The sequence below is a fragment of the Petaurus breviceps genome, unplaced genomic scaffold, assembly GCF_028583685.1.
Source record: "Petaurus breviceps papuanus isolate PSGF00001 unplaced genomic scaffold, PetGlider_PUasm1.0 91041, whole genome shotgun sequence".
Classification (NCBI taxonomy): domain Eukaryota; kingdom Metazoa; phylum Chordata; class Mammalia; order Diprotodontia; family Petauridae; genus Petaurus; species Petaurus breviceps.
This window is the reverse complement of record NW_027187400.1, coordinates 26,753,931-26,771,097: the sequence shown is the minus strand read 5'-3', so window position 1 is coordinate 26,771,097 and position 17,167 is coordinate 26,753,931. Positions and strand designations below refer to the sequence as shown.

At 42.9% G+C, this 17,167-nt stretch overlaps 1 protein-coding gene across 1 annotated transcript in view; it reads left to right on the top strand.

Moving 5' to 3' along the window:
* SLC45A1 (solute carrier family 45 member 1) overlaps positions 1-17,167 on the top strand; it is a 40,340-nt gene that overhangs the window by 18,556 nt on the left and 4,617 nt on the right. Inside the window, exons 3-8 of the mRNA XM_069078349.1 lie at positions 635-727; positions 1,309-1,533; positions 6,263-7,002; positions 10,775-10,928; positions 14,043-14,219; positions 16,363-16,568. Coding sequence (XP_068934450.1) covers positions 635-727; positions 1,309-1,533; positions 6,263-7,002; positions 10,775-10,928; positions 14,043-14,219; positions 16,363-16,568 — 1,595 coding nt within the window. The remainder of the gene's footprint in view (positions 1-634; positions 728-1,308; positions 1,534-6,262; positions 7,003-10,774; positions 10,929-14,042; positions 14,220-16,362; positions 16,569-17,167) is intronic.

The following is a 17,167-nucleotide window of genomic DNA, read 5'->3' as shown; positions in this document are numbered from 1 at the left end:
CCCCCCCCCATCCCTTTCTGTTTGTCTCTCTTGGTGTCTCTGTCTCTGTCCCTCTCTGTCTTTCTCTCTGTCTCTTCCCCCCCCTCTGTCTCCATCCCTTTCTGTCTGTCTGTCTCTCTGTCTCTGTCCCTCTCTTTCTCTCTGTCTCCCTGTCTCTGTCTCTGTCTTTCTCTCTGTCTCTTCCCCCCCCTGTCTCCATCCCTTTCTGTCTGTCTGTCTGTCTCTGTCCCTCTCTGTCTTTCTCTCTGTCTCTTCCCCCCATCTGTCTCCATCCCTTTCTGTCTGTCTGTCTCTCTGTCTCTGTCCCTCTCTTTCTCTCTGTCTCCCTGTCTCTGTCTCTGTCCCTCTCTGTCTTTCTGTGTCTCTATCTTTCTATCTCTGTCTCTCTGTGCGTGTGTTTCTGTGTGTGTGTGTTTCTGTCCCTCTCTTTCTCTCTGTCTCCCTGTCTCTGTCCCTCTCTGTCTTTCTGTGTCTCTATCTTTCTATCTCTCTGTGCATGTGTTTCTCTCTCTGTGTGTCTCTGTCCCTCTCTCTGTCTCTGTCTCCCTGTCTCTGTCTACCTCTCCTTCTCCCCAGCTCTTCCCCCTGCCAGATGTGAACACAAATGACAGCCATGGCCATCTTTCTGTTGCAGGCTTCCTACTGCAGCCTTTGCTGGGTGCTTGGAGCGACAGGTGTGCTTCAAAGTTTGGAAGGAGGCGGCCTTTCATCCTGGTGCTGGCTATAGGTGTGTGCTTTTGCTATCTTAAACCCCCGGCCCCCAAGGATCAGCCTCTTGATTTCAGAACAGACTGCCCAGATGACAAGGCAGCTGTGCAGAGAATTCCCACCTACCTTGCCCAGGGAGCAGCTGGTTTGAGTTTTGTGTTTTCACCTTCAGACACTTTCCTGAACTGAGATGTAAATCATGCAGAAAGGCTCATCCTTACCCCGTGAATACAGCTTATATCGGACCACCTGCTTGACTGCAGGACAGGGAAGGATTTTCCATGACTTGGCCCTCTAGAGCAGGGCTTCCTAAACTTTTTTCACCCACAATCCCTTCAGCGACCCACGTGGGGTCGTTACCCACAATTTAAGAAGCCTGCTCTGGAGGACTAAGTCTCTCACCATAGACGGCAAGCCTATTTGTTACATGGAGGATTGTGCTAAGTCACAACACAATTCCAAACGGCTGGGCCTGGCACTCCCCAAGGGTATGTTGCCGAGCCGACAGCAACCTGGGGCTTAGGTTTTAGTTCAAAGCAGCTGGTTGATGTCTTCTCCTGGTTGATTCACTAGGATCTTTTTTCCCCTCTTGTGTCCTAGGTGCTCTCCTGGGGCTTTCACTTTTGCTGAATGGGAGAGACATTGGCTTAGCTCTGGCAGACACTGTCAGTAATCATAAATGGGGCATCATTCTCACCGTATGTGGAGTGGTCCTCATGGATTTCAGTGCTGACTCAGCAGACAACCCGAGCCACGCCTACATGATGGACGTATGCAGTCCTGTGGATCAGGACAGAGGACTGAACATCCATGCCCTCCTAGCAGGTACCATGCAGCTTTCAAAAGGCCAATCATGGCCTTGCTCAACCCAGCACCATGGCCCTTACATACCGAAGGAGCTGGTTGTTGAATTTAATTGAATTAACTTCTTGCTAACAAAAGCTTCCTAACCATTAAAACCATCTCAAACTTGAATGAGGGTAGAAGGTAGTGAGTTCCCTCTTCACTGTAGGGGAAGGGGGAGGGTCTTCAAGCAAAGGCTGGATGATCATTTATTTGAGGCATTGTAGAGAACGGTCTGTTTGGGCTGCCTATTGGACTACCTGCCCTCTGATATTCTATGAATGTGCCTCAGTTATAATTCTTTGTAGTCTGGTGGAGAGGGATGGAATGAAAGGAGCTGCCCTCCAAATGAAAAAAGAGGTTAATAAAAGTGGGAAAACAAAGTTCTTGTAGCGATTGAGTTCCACTGAATGCCCATAGGAGTGAGACCATTTACACAATCATAGGTCATAGGATCATAAACTTAAAGGTGGAAGATGTCTAAAAAAATATCAAGTCCAACCCTCTTGTCTTACGGAAGGGGAAACTGAGGCCCAAAGTAGTTAGGTGACTTGCCCAAGGTCAACACTCTGACTCCAAATCTAGTGCTGTTTCTTCTGGTCAGGGGAAAGAATTAGCTACATGGCTTATTTTAACACCTATAGAGCTCTAATGGAGCAGGAGGGACAGTACAACACAGTGGGTAAAGCCTCAAAGTTAGGAAGACCCAACTCTGACAAACTGCCTGGATGACCCTGGGGAAGTCCCTCGGCCTGACTCAGTATCTCCAGACAGCTCTCTCAGTCTGTAAGTCACAAAGCAGACACTAATCAGCTTTGGAGGAGGGAGTTTCCTCACAGGGAGGAAACGCCAATGAAATAAAAGGACTGGACCAAAACAAGATTCTAACAAGAGGCAGTTGGTGCTTAGCAGGGTCACTTTGCATTCAGGAGAATCTGGGTTTAAGATCTGCCTCTGATACATGCAGCATCAGAGGGAGTTTCAACATTGCTAGTTCCTGATACTGATGAAATCTGGACCAAACAAAAAATATTTTTAAAGTGAAGAGTATTAGAAATAAAGCAAACAAAAAAGGAGCATGTACAAAATTAATACAAGGTAATTTGGGGAAGAGGAAGGCCCTAGTCAATGAGTGGGGCAGGAAAGTGGTGCTTGAGCCAAGCTTTGAAGGAAATTCAGGATATCCAGAGACATACAGCAAGAGTAGTGACCTGGGAAGGGAAGTTTGATTGGGGTGGGGGTGGACTGCGGTTGTCACAGGTGATAGGGCAATCAATTTTCTTGTCCTTTCTAGAAGAAAAAGTAGTACTGATTTGAAGGATTGTTTTCAGAGCAAGACATGAAAAGAGGGTATGTGTAGGGCAAGAAGGTGTACTCCCCTGGCAGGATGGATTGTGACAGGTCCCAAGATGTCCTGGATGGATGGTTATGAAGCATGGTCTGGGGCAAGCTATTTATAGTGTTTTGGGTGATTTTGCATTCCCTCAGTAACCAATCAATCATTGCCTGAGTGGAGGTCTGAGCTGCACAGATTAGCTCACCCAGGGAAAAGAGGCATGGTCTCTGGACCATATGGGGCATCCCATATAGGAGAGCAGGGGCAGGGAAAAGATAGCAAAATTGCTAACTTAAAGAGAAAAATGTCCAGACTGCCCCCCCCCATCTCCTCATTGTCTTCCAATGTGTGTCTACCCCAGGATTATTTGAGGTAAATTTTATAAGATTCCTTCACAGGAAAAAAAATATCATAATGTATTACAATGCAATTTCGTAGCTAACGTCCCAGAATAATAGTCACTGCTCAATTCCTTCTGGACCACTGCTACAATCAAGAACTGAAAGGAAAGTCTGCCTTCCTGTGATCAGTGTCACAATAACTTCTGAATAACAGAGGAAGGCCCTTCCCCAGAGGAGCTTCTGGGAATGGGGAAGGCAAAAATCTAAGCAAGACAAGACAGATTTGGTTATTGTCCCCACTCCACTTCAAAGTGGGTGATGGGAAGGGAATAAGGATTTATTTAGTACCTACTAGGTGACAGATGCTGTAGGAAATATTTTCTCATTTGATCCTCTCAACAACCCAGAAAGGTAGATGATGTTTATTATCCCCCTTTTACAGTTGAGGAAACTGAGGCAAACTAAGGTTAGGTGACTTTCCAGGGTCACACAACTAGTTAGGGGTTTTTTTTGGTCTTTTTAGAGGAGGGAAGGCAGGTCATTTAGGGTTAAATGACTTATCCAAGGTCACACAGCTAGTAAGTGTTAAGTGTCTGAGGCCAGATTAGAACTCAGGTCTTCCTGACTCTGTTCAGTGCTTTTTCCACTGAATCACCAAGGCCTTGACTTTTTTTTCCCATTTTCCTAAAGAGAACAGTCTGCAATGGGTTTTAGACTAGAGAAAATGTGATTTCTTAATATAATCTCCTCCCTTTTGTGCTCTTCAGCACAATTATTTGAAGCAAAAATCTAGATTCATCCTCAATTATGTACCTGCTAACCCATAGAAAGCTATATTACTTTATTTGGTTCAAAATATGGAGCTCTCTCTGGTTTGCTTTAGTACATTAAATGAAACAAAGCAATGAATGACAAGAACTGTTCTGGACGCAATAGCTGTTTATCAAGTGACATAATAAGATTGGGGTATTGCCCTGAATTGGGGCCCAGAAAGTATGTGTGGAGACAAGTCCTACTGTTCAAACATACTCGAGTCTCCAGGCCAATCGATAGACTGTAACTATACAGCTTAACAAAGCTTTCTAACATTGAAGTGGTTCAGTCTGAAGCTGGAATTTATCCTGCTGATCAACCGGCCAGTGGAGAGTCTGATTTCCTTAGCAATAGTCGTTACAGAGTAAATATTACAAATCTCTACACTGATTCTTTTAATATAATTGTACCTCTCACCTGGAGAGTGTCCTGACTATTATTTGTTCAGTCTCACAAAGCTTATCAAGAACTACAACTGTGTCTTCATCTCCAATTTTGTGCCCCCTCTAACCTGGATGGATGTAAAGGTTAGAAAGTTCACCAGTTCTTTATACCGATGTTATTCCAAGAGTGCTTACTATAAATTAGTTAGGCTCCTTTGGAGAGCCTATCAGACACATATCATGAGGGGCTACTCAGTCCCACATACATCCTCCCCAGGATTCCTGAATCAAGCCCCAGGCTCCTTTCCTGGAATCATAGACATGGAAAGTGCATTGTGAGTACTTATGTTGCCAACCTGAGAATGTCCAAGCAAAAATTTTATGGCCATAGATTAGAAAGGATTCTTGATTCTTTGAACTGTCCAACCAATATCGACTAATCAGGTCACCATGTATGGCCCTCAGCTAGTCATTCAAGAAATTCTGGACCTCAGAGCATTACTCTAATTAAAATGTCTCATCATGTTAAGTGATATTTTTAGTGAAAAGAGGGGAATTATTATGTATTTGCCTAGGCAGATATGATTTGGAGTCTTCCCAAACCTACTTGGAGCTTATTCAGTTAGGCTCCTGTCATAAGGACAGTAGTTTTTCTAATTGCATCAACTAGTGGTCTCTAGGTCTTCATGTGAATTCCAGACTGAAACTGAAGTGTTGACTTTATCCCAATTAAATATCGCTTATTGCCTCCTACTCAATAAAGGCTCTCAGGAGCTAGTCAAGTTGTGTCCATTAGAAAGCTGTAGTTAGAGCAAGAGTATTGGAAAGCAATAGCTTGTTAAAGAAAGGGTCACCTTTACAATCTCTAGCAGAACAATGACAACTGTCTATCTCTCTCCCAATTTTAGATTCTGTAATAAGATAACAGAGAATAATCTTCTCACACACATCACCAGCATCAGGAACTTTGTGCTATGATAACAAAATGGTATAAATGTCATTGGAAACAATTTATATGTTGATCATTTTGTACATCATTGTGCACTCTTTTTTTTTAAGCAATTGGGGTTAAGTAACTTGCTCAAGGTTACACAGCCAGTTATTTCTGGGTGGGTGCTAAGTGTCTGAACCCAGATTCGCACCCAGGTTTCCCGACTCTGGGGCCGGTGCTCTTACTGGCTGTGCTACCTGGCCACCCCTTATTGTGTGCTCTTAAAAAATACCTTCCTAAAGAATACATTTATGGCCATTGAGGTAGGGAGGAGCAGATATAGGTACATGGTAGTAAGTGTATCTGGTTGTTCCATACACTATATCTCATGTTCTCAGTTAAATCTTTGATTGTTTCTTCCAGAAATTAACATAGCATCTTTAGTCCTGGAGATGGCAGACATTCTACCTCAAGACCCAGCCTCTCTCCTCTGGAGTAACAATCCCCCTCAAACTCCATGGGAGCAAAATTTCATTTACAGAGGAATACATAAAATCAGTATTTTAAAATTTTTTATTTAATTTTATTTATTTAATTTCATTTAAAATTTTCAGTTCCAAATTCTCTCCCTCCCTCTACCACCTTCCCCACCCACTGAGGAGGCAAGAAATACAATACTCCTTATACATGGGAAGTCATACAAAATGTATTTTAAATTCAATATGGAAGATCTTAGCTTCCAATGGCTATTGGGTGTCTGACGGTAATCTAGTCACAAAAGTCTTCTGGTAGTTTCTTTCTCTTTTCTCTCCTCTCTTTTCCTCTCCTCCCCTCCCCTTATCTCCTCTCCACTTCTCCTCTCATTTCCTTGCCAGGAAAGGGATTTCAATCCTATTTTTCTCATCAGGTCTTGGAGGAGGCTTTGGATATGTTGTTGGAGGAATAAACTGGGACAAGACCAGTTTTGGCAGAGCCCTGGGCGGGCAGCTGCGAGTTATTTACGTCTTTACTTCGGTCACCTTGAGTGTCACCACCGTGCTGACGCTCATCAGCATTCCGGAGCGGCCCCTGCAGCCCTTTAGCAAGAAGAAGACTGTGATGAAGAGCCCAAGCCTTCCTCTTCCTCCTTCTCCCCCCGTCTTGTTTGAGGAAGGCACCGCTGACAGTCTTGGTTCTCAGAATGCAACCCATTTATATGCCAGTTTTACCAGCCCCGTTTCTCCTCTCAGCCCCCTCACACCCAAGTACGGCAGCTTCATCAGCCGGGACAATTCTCTGACTGGGATTAATGAGTTTGCATCCTCCTTTGGAACTTCCAATATTGACAGCGTACTCATAGACTGCTTCACTGCGGGGCACGATAACTACCTAGCCCTCCCCGCTAGCTTACCCAGGCAGACCATCAGTGTCAGCTTCCCAAGGGCTCCTGATGGCTTCTACTGTCAAGAAAATGGAATTCTGGAAAGAGGGGCAGTGTCAGTGAATCATGGGCCAGAAGGAGACACGTTAAGGGTGGGCTCTTTGGATGCGCCAAAGCCTCGATCATCTGGGATTCTGAAAAGGCCTCAGACATTGGCCCTCCCAGATGCTGTCATAGGAAGTTGTCCAGAAAGTAGCAGGAGGAGGAATGTGACTTTCAGTCAACAGGTAAGGGCAAAGAAAGGGAGGGGGAGAGGAAGATCTGACAGCAGTTGTTAGTGAAGGTGATACACTTAGAGCTATTATTTAGGAATCACGTATTATAATTGAGTGGAACTTGAAAAGAGAAAAACTGAGTTTTGATACTGGGGAAAACGACTCATTTGAGCTGTCCAAAAGTGAAGGGGCTGCCTTAAGAAGTAGTGGGTTCCCCTCAAAGAGACCTCAAGCAGACGCTACAGGCTCATTTATCAGACATGGTATAGTGGGAATTCATTTTTCAGGGTTGGGTGGGACCAGAGAGCAGCTGAGTTCTTGTCTACAAGTCTATGAGGTTGTGAAAGTCCCGTGGGCTGCTACAAGAGGCTAGCAAGGCTCTTCCTCCCTGCCAGTCCTTGAGTGAAGGAAGTTTGACCCATTAACTATTTGTTGCATATATTGGAGAGGCCAGAACCAAAACTCAGTTAAATTTGTGGCATGTGAAAGTCAATGCCCTCCTTTCAGCAGCTAAAAGGAATGGAGTTTAAAGCACCTGGTTACTTTTTTTAAATTAAAATTTTTTCAATTAAAAATAAATTTTCTCTTCTTCCCATCCTCTCCCATTGGGGGGGAAAAAAACAAAACCTTTATGATAAATATGCATAGTCAAGCAAAAAACGAATCTTTGCATTGACCATGTCCCAAGAGTCTTGTATAGATCTCAGTTTGGGCTTTGAGGCCATCACCTATCTGTTGGGAGGGGATAGTAGCACGCTTAATTGTCATAGCTCCTTGTTAGCCAAGATAATTAGTTAAAATAGGAAACCAGAGTCACTAATTCCCAATCACGGCTCAACTGAATTTGTCTTACTATCTTCATGTCATGTCATGTTCATGTCATGTCAAAAGGCTGATCTCAAAGTTGGTCAATTTCCCTCTGCTTGTCCTGGACACCAGAAAGGCTAGTGATGGCTCTGGGAGAGGGAATTTTTGTTCATAAGGGTCAGACAGGATGACCTTTAGGTTCTCCTTCTGAGATCCTATTTGAGTCTGGGACGTGTGGCAGCTGCCTTATTATAAGTAGGTATTATGTAAGTACAAGTAAAAAAGCAGAAAGCCTTGTAAATGGGAAAATCCTAAACTCCTATAAAGGGTTACACAGGCTTAACATTTGTCTGGAGGTGGCTGAGTCAGAATCTGAACCAGGTCCTCTACCTCCCAGTCTACTGGGGTAGGAGCTTTGTCTACTACACTTCATGGCCCACAAGTCTCCACCCTCAAGGAGCTAACACCCTACCAGGGGACTTGCAGGGATAAGTAAATACAAAGTAATTTTAGGGAAAGTGGGGTTGAAGGAGGAAGCACCAGTAATTTGTGCAATCAAGGAAGCTTCCCCTCAGGAGGTAGGGCTTGAGGGGAGTCTTGAATAAAGATAGAGGTTCCGAGAGGAAGGAGAGTATTCCAGGCACAGGAGACGTCCTAAGCCAAGGTCCAGAGTAAAGGATGGAATGATGAGTTTTGGGAATAGCCCGGAGGCCCATTGGGAAGGGGGGGGAGGGATCGTGTGAAACAGTGGTTTCCATATGAATTGTGACCTTCAACAAGCTAGCACAGGCTCAAAAGGAGATCTTTAGATGTACAAAAAATTTGTATCTGGATGCCAATTTGAAATGTAAACACTACATGTCCCAAGGTGGATAAAAGCATGATCTTTATGGGGGAGGACCTAGGTTTGCAAATCATCTCTGCCCCTAAGTACAAATACAACCCTGGACAGCACTTCATCTCTCTGGGTCCCAGTTTCCTTATTCATAAAATAAAGGGGCTGGATTAACTGATCTCTAAATTCTCTTACACCTCTAAATTAATAGTTGCCCCTATTCCCGCCCCCCCCCATCTGTTGACTCTTAAGTAGTGTGACTATGATCTTAATTTAAGACCTGAATTCAAATTTGGCCTCAGATTCATAGTAGCTATGTGACCCGGGGCAAGTCACTTGACCTATTTACTTCAATTTCCTCATCATTAAAATGGGGATTAAAAAGTAAGCATATATCTCTCAGGGTTATTTTGAAGATCAAATGAAATAATATTTGCAAAGTGATTAGTGATGTGCCTGGTGCTTATTAAGTGCTATATTAATGTTAGCTATAAACAACAACAAGAATTATTATCATTATCATCATCATCTCACAGTCACAAAACTTCAGACTCGGAAGGGACTTCAATAGACAGCCTTCCCTGTAAAAGGAGTCCCTCTGCCATGCACCCAACAAGAGGCCATCTAGTCTCTGCTTGGAGCCCTGCAATGAGGGGTCTCATCGCCTCTCAAGGCAGCTGATTCCACTTTTTTTTTTGGAGGGCAATTGGTGTTAAGTGACTTGCCCAAGGTCACACAGCTAATTTTTGTGTTAAGTGTCTGAGGCCAGATCCGAACCCAGGTCCTCCTGACTCCAGGGCCAGTGCTCTATTCACTGTACCACCTAGCCACCCCTGATTCTACTTTTAAGTAGCTCCAGTTAGTAAACAGTTCTTTCCTTATATCAAAAGCCTAAATTGTTCTCTGCAATTCCCCACCCACCCACCAAATTAGGGCACCTAATTCTATTTTCAGAGTCTAAACAGAATGAGCCTCATCCCTTTTTCCAGTGACAACATTCAAAGTTTTTAAAGACAGCTAGGTGGCACAATGGATAGTGTGTCAGGCTTGGAGTCTGGAAGACCCTGGGCAAGTCACTTCCCCCTGTTTACCTCAGTTTCCTCATCTGAAAAATGAGCTGGAGAAAGAAATGGCAGACCACTCCAATGTATTTACCAAGATAATCCCATACAAGGTCACAAAGAGTCAGACAAGACAGAAACAACTAAATGATAACAACAGCATGGCGGTTCTCCCCACCACTCCCCTCAAGGCTTAACATCCCCAGGTCCTTCAACTGATCCTTATATGGCATAGATTCCAGTCTCTTCACTATGATGATGACTTAAAATATCTCTCCCCCTTTGATTCTCTGGAATGTTTAAGGTCACTTAACCTGAGGACCTGGGTTCAAATTCTGACTTTCCTATTTACAAGTTGTGTGACTTTGAATATTTCTCTCTGTTTCCTCATCTGCAAAATGATGGGGTTGTAGTAGCTGGACACTGGGGTCCCTTCCTACTCTAAATCCTTCCATCCTGTCTGTACTCTTCCAACTAGAAAGAGACTGGAAGCTATAGGGTGCTTTAAGCTATCACTTAGCCCCCATTTTCTCATTGTCAGTCCCTTTTAGCTCCAAAGCTCTGCAACTGTGAGCAGTGAGTTCATAGGATTAGGGGTGGGAGGGAACCTGCAGCCTCACCTTGAGGTCACTCGTGGCCCTTTAGGTCCTCAAGGGTGGCCCTTTGACTGAATCCAAACCTCACAGCACAGATCCCCTTAATAAAAAGATTTGTTCTGTAAAACTTAGACTCAGTCAAAAGGCCATACCTGAGGACCTAGAAGGCCATGTGTGACCTCGAGGCTGCACGTTCCTCCCTGGTAGAGTGTCCTGGATCCCTCCCACACACATGGCATGGAAGCTGTGACCTGCTCCCCTTCTGACTAGGGCTGGTCCACTCCTCCTTGGGTAACCGGGTGCTCCTGCAACCCTGCTTTTGTCTTCCTGCAGCTTAGAGCTCCTCCCGGGAGCAAGGACCCTGGACATTCTGCCCAGTCTTCTCATTCTAGCCTCGGCCTCTGTCTCCTCCAGATTTACTTCGAATGTGATGATGGACAGTCTTGCTGCAAGCTTGATTTTTGTGCTTTTATCCTCCTTTACAGGTTGCTAATATTTTACTCAATGGTGTTAAATATGAGAGCGAGCTGAATGGTTCTGGGGAGGTCTCAGAGCAGACGCTTTCCATGAGGCGGCTCTGTTCCACCATCTGCCATATGCCGAAAGCTCTTAGAAATCTCTGTATCAACCACTTCCTGGGTAAGTGCTAGCCACATCATGGCTGAGGAAGAAAGGGGAAGTCCTAACAACAGAAATGATGTTCAATGTGGCTCTCCCATGCAAAGTCCTACCATTAAAATTACTCTTTGGAATTCATGGGATTTGGATCTGGAAATGACTTCAGGAGTCATGGGTTCATTTTGAGCTGGAAGAATTTCAGAGGTTGTCTGGCCCAATCTCAGTTGGACAGATGAGGGAGGTGAGACCTCTGACTTGCTCAGAGGCTCACAGGTAGCAAATGGCAGAGTTGGGATTTGAATCCAAGTCCTCTGCTTTGAATTCTTAAGGCACTGTCTTCAGAAGGTCCCCTTTAATCTGTTTTAGGAAGTTGGTTGGCATAGTGCGGATAGAATACTGGACTCTTGGGGTCAGGAAGACCTGGATTCCAATCTTGCCTCAGTCACTAACTAGCTGTGTGATCCTGGAGAAGTCACTTAACTTTTGCTTGCCTTAGTTTCCTCATATATAAAACGAGAATAATAATAATAGTACCTACCTCTCAGTCTTGTTGTGAAAAATTATATATGTAATAAGGAATACACTGAAAGCACTTTGTAAACCTTAAATACTTATATAAATGCTATTATTATTATTATTAGTTTGCTTTTTGGAAAAATTAAGAGGACAGTGAGTATGAAACCAATACAGCTCCATGTCCAGGTTCCCTTGCCCCTTCTAAGTCCCTAAGTGGGAGGTATTGGTTGCTAAAGGGAGTAGTAGAACATGTAAGAGTCAATGATAAATTGTTTATTTTTCACTTTTGCTTTGGGCCAAAACAATATTAAACAATTATAGATGGACAAGGGAGCTACAACTTTAGCATGTGACATGACAAGCTGAGACATTCAAGATAAAAAATTACACAGATGGATGTTTTGGCCTCTTGCAGATTAAAATAACCAGCTAAATACCAACAGGTCTAATCACCCCTCAGACGCTTCCCACCTTTATAACCTTAGATGAGTCACTTAATAGTACCTAGCATTTATATAGCCCTTTAAGGATTGAAAAGGGTTTTGCATGTCTAATTTGGTCCTCACAGAAACTTCATGAGGTGGGAGCTTTCATCCCATTTTTTTACAGTTGAGGAAACTGAGGCAGGCAAAGGTGAAGTGACTTGCCCAGGGTCACACAGCTAGTAAATGTCTGAGGCTGGATCTGAACTCAGGTCTTCCTAAGTCCAATACTGGTTCTCTGTCCTCTGAGGCAGTGTCAGTTGCCTGGCATTTGAAATTTTTAAAGAATCCCAGAATCTTAGAATTGGAAGGGACATCCAAAGTCCTTTCACCCAAGCCATGACAACCTCTTTGCATCATTTGCTCATTGTTGTGCCTACCCCCTATTTCCTCTGTGGCCAAGCAGAATGACCTTCCACTGGACTGGGAAAGGAAGGGAATAAGCATTTCTGTAGAGCCTACTATGTGTCAGATACTGTATTTAAGTACTTTTTACAAATATTATCAAAAGCAAAAACAACAAAAAAACAAAAAAATGGGGACGGCTAGGTGACGCAGGGCAAGTCACTTAACCACAATTGCCCTACCTTCCCCCCCTCAAAAAAGCAAAAACGAACAAAAAACAAATATCTCACTTAACTGCTCTTCATGTGCTTAAAGACAGCTATCATGTCCCCCCTCCCTTGGGCAAATCAACATGACCTTTCTGAGTCTCAGTTTCCCCATGTGTAAAGTAACCTGATGAACCTTCAGTGCTGAGTCTATGCTCATTTGTCCAGTGGGGGGACATGTTTTCTCCAGCCTAAACATCCCCAGTTCGGGCAAATATATAAGCAAAAAACATGTACATAAATAAATAGCTGAACAAATATGTATATATATATATATGTTTGTATGTATATGTATATTTTGTTATAGGAAAAAAAATATCTCCCTTCAAGTTCGTGTGGTAGATTACTGTTGCCAGATAAATTGACAATGCAAAAATTAGACCAGTAAAAACCCAGGTTTATATGCTTAAACACAGGCTTGGGGGGTAGAAAAATAACTCTGAATCACGATTAGGATTCTAACAAGGCTTTTTATAGAAAAAAAGTTACATCAGAGGGAGAGATGATTTTTGATATGTAGCAATTGAATACATCTTCTTAGACCATAAAGTCAAACAGATTTAGTTAAAAAGAATCATAATCTCGTCCATCTTCTAAGGAAAAGGACCTGATGAAAGAGCCTCTATATAGGTAAACTAAATTAGGTTACAGATTCAACTACCTACATTTAGAGAGTTCAAAGAGGAAAAGATTGACATGTCACAAAGATAATCAAAGGCAGGAGAATCCTTCCACAAATAGTTACATAAGTCACTTTGGGAAGCTCAGACTCCCTTTTGGCTTCTTACCTCAGGAGCGTCAAAAAGTCTTCCTTTAATATTATCATTCTATGAGTCAGAATTTTAGCTAGGTGAGATTAATATTAAGAGGAGACGGGGTTCAGTTAGCCGAAGGTTCTAGGAGGAATGTCATAATTAAACTGAATAAAAGGAAATACAAACATTCTCATAATATCTCACTTGCAGGGATTACACATTTGCTGAATCCCTGTTCTATAGGACAGCTTTTTAAGTACTTGAGACATAGTTTCTCCCTCCCCCCTTTCTTTTCCTTTGGATAAATATTACTACTTCCTGCACTGATCCTCTTGGACTTTCAGCATTTGTATGTTCAAAAATGAAGGTATTAGATTGAGAGGGAGTAAGGACTATATAATGACTCTATAATAACAGTACTATATAATGAGTGATACACAGATGGACATAGAAGCCCTTCTCTGTGTGAGGTTGTGGGGAAGGACCTACTATGCCCAGACATTGTGCTAAGCACTCTGCAAATATCTCATTTGATCCTCACAACAATCTTGGAGGCAGGCACTTTTATTATTCCCATTTTACAGATGAGGAAACTGAGGCAAAGAGGTTAAGTGACTTGCCCAAGGTCACACAACTAGTAAGTGTCTGAAGCCAGATTTGAAGTTAGTCTTCCTGATTCCAGGCACAGCACTTTATCCACTATGCTACCTATGTATAGGAGAGAGAGTAGGGTTTCTTTATTAGCAGCCTTTTCTACTTCTTTTCCCGTAGGATGGCTCTCATTTGAGGGTATGCTACTTTTCTACACGGACTTCATGGGTGAGGTGGTTTTCCAAGGGAACCCCAAAGCCCCTCACACTTCAGAAGACTATCAGAAATATAATGCTGGTGTCACCATGGGATGCTGGGGGATGTGCATTTATGCATTCAGCGCGGCGTTTTATTCAGGTATTCAGTCCAACCACATGACCAACCAATGGTTGTTGTTGCCTGCTATGGGTCAGACCCAAGATAAAGGAAAGCAGACCCTGATCTCAGGGGGCAAACACAGACGTAGATAAGTCAACATACAAATATGCAAAAGTGATTTGGTGGGGTGGGGATAGGGGAGGCTGCTTTTACCTTGAGCCTGGACAGGAGTTAGTGAGTCACAAGAGGTGGAACTGAGGAGGGAGAGTGTTCCAGCTATGGGAGCCAGCCTGTGCAAAAGCAAGGAGGTGGGAGATGGAAAGTCTATTGAAGGATGTAGAAAACAGCAAGGAGGTCAGTTTGATTGGAATGCCATGTTGGAGGACAAGCGATCAGTCTAGAAACAAGGCTTAGAATTGTATTCTGAAAGGCTTGATATTCCAAACACAGGCAAAATAAGGATATCAAGAGATAGGTTGATAAGTAAATAGATAGTTATATGCTCAGAAGGAAGTAATAATGATAACTAACATTTATTTAGGATTTTAAGGTTTGTAAAGTGCTTTACAAATATCATCTCATTTGATCCTCACAGCCTTGAGGATTAGGTACTTTTGTTATCCCTTCTTTACCAGTGAGTCAGGCAGGTTAAATGACTTGCCCAAGGTCACACAGCTAGGAGGTGTCTGGGGGTAGATTTGAATTCAGGTCTTTCTCCCTCCAGAACTGGTGCTCCACATACTACCCCACCTAGCTGCCTACAAAAAGTCAAGGCTCTAGACATCTTTGAAATTTTGTATAACATTTAGTTGGGCACTTTAACAGTAGGTCTTACTTGTGCCTTTTATTAAATGTTCTAGACCTTTTGGAGAAAACATAGCTTCTTCTGAAAATTTCCCTGCTAGGTAACACAATCAAACACCCATTGTATAGTAGATGGAGGTGGAAGTTTTCTCCAAAGTTTCTTTGTAGGTGGAGAAAATTAACAAATATATATATATATATATATATATATTTTTTTTTTTTTTAAACTAATAGGGGTGGCTAGGTGGTGCAGTGAGGAGAGTGCCGGCCCCAGAGTCAGGAGGACCAGAGTTTGGATTCGGCCCCAGACACTTAACACAAAAAAACTAGCCGCGTGACCTTGGGCAAGTTACTTAACCCCAAATGTCCTCCAAAAAGGAAAAAAAACACTAATAAAATAAAATCTAATTTTAAAAAAATGTTATCAAAGTTAATGTTTGCATCCTGCATGCAAATTTGCTGGTGAGGATTCTCATCAAGACAAGAATGAAAAATGAACTCAAAGTTGATGATAAGGGTATACAAGATGTTCCCACATTATAAAATTGGTGACCCCATTACTCCCTGCATTGGACAGGTTACCCTCATTTTTACAAATGGAGGAGAAGGCACAGAACCCCTGGAAGGCAGTGGCAAAGTTTACAGTGAAGATATAAATGGTGCTTTTAACACATTAACCCAAAGGACATTGAGCCACTCAGGGCTGACATTTCTGCACTACCAACACAAGGGAAAGCCACCCTCGGTCTCAGCTTGTTTCTTTCTGTGACTCCCAGCACAAAAATCTCCAGCATTTGAGGTTTCAATAGGAAATGGGGCTGTGGTGGCCGACTCTTATTTGGAGTAAGCTTTAAAAAAAAAAAAACTGCTACCTCGCTGGATAAAGTAGACCATTTAATGCTTTCAATTTAATTCAATCTAACCAGCATTTATTAAGAACTATTTACTATGTATGGTCCGGGCTTTATGTCAGGTGCTGGGGAGACAAAGGAAAAAAATAAACCACTTCAACTTTTCCTGCCCTCAAGGATCTTACATTCTACTACAGGGAGGGGAATTTACAAATATGTAATATACAAGGTCATTTCAAGGGGAAGTGTCAGGGATTAAAAGCCTAGTGTAGGAAGTATTAGCCAAGATATGCTTTGTAGGAAGCGAGGCATTGACAAGAGGCAGAAATGAGAAGGGACTATGTTCCAGGCAAGGGAGACCACCTTTGAGACGTCATGTACCAGGAATAAGCGGCAGGCTAGTTTGACTGATAGAGTTAAAGTGAAAGGTAATGATATGAAATAGTCTAGGAAAGGTGAGTGGGAGTCGGGCTCATGGAATGTTTTGTGATCTCTGTGGTGGCTCACTATCTTTCTCTGTTTTGTAGCAATGCTAGAAAAGCTAGAAGAATACTTCAGCATTCGCACGCTGTATTTCATTGCCTATCTTGCCTTTGGATTGGGGACAGGTCTTGCCACACTCTCCAGGAATATCTATGTGGTTTTATCACTATGCATAACATATGGGATATTATTTTCTACCCTCTGCACCCTCCCCTATTCTCTGTTGTGTGATTACTACCAGAGTAAAAAGGTAGGTGGTGCCCCATTCCATCCCCCTTCATATTCATGAAAAATCTTAAAATGGAAACTTGTTTTATTTAGGCCAATTTCAGGCTGCCTAGAGCTCACGGAACTAACCCACCTAAACAGTTTACAGCAAGCATCAGCAGCACTATCTGAACCCAAGTCCTTCATGACTCCAAATAGAGCACTTTATCTACTACAGAAAATGAAATAACATACATAAAGTGCTTTGTGTACCTTAAAGCACTATATAAACAGTAGCTATTATTACTATTACACCATACAGTCTTTCTAGGAGAGATACCACTAAATCAGTTTCTCCTTTCCCTTTTCCTCTCTGACCACTGTTTCCAGTTCTTTTACCAGAATCACTGTGGGTTCTGCCATGTTTGTATAAAAGATTGGATTGAGTGGGGTTGGAAGAAAAATAGATCCCCTTGCTTTCTTTCCTTCCTCCCTTCCTCCCTCCCTCCCTCCCTCCCTCCCTCCCTCCCTCCCTTCCTTCCTTCCTTCCTTCCTTCCTTCCTTCCTTCCTTCCTTCCTTCCTTCCTTCCTTCCTTCCTTCCTTCCTTCCTTCTTTCCTTCCTTCCTTCTTTCCTTCCTTCC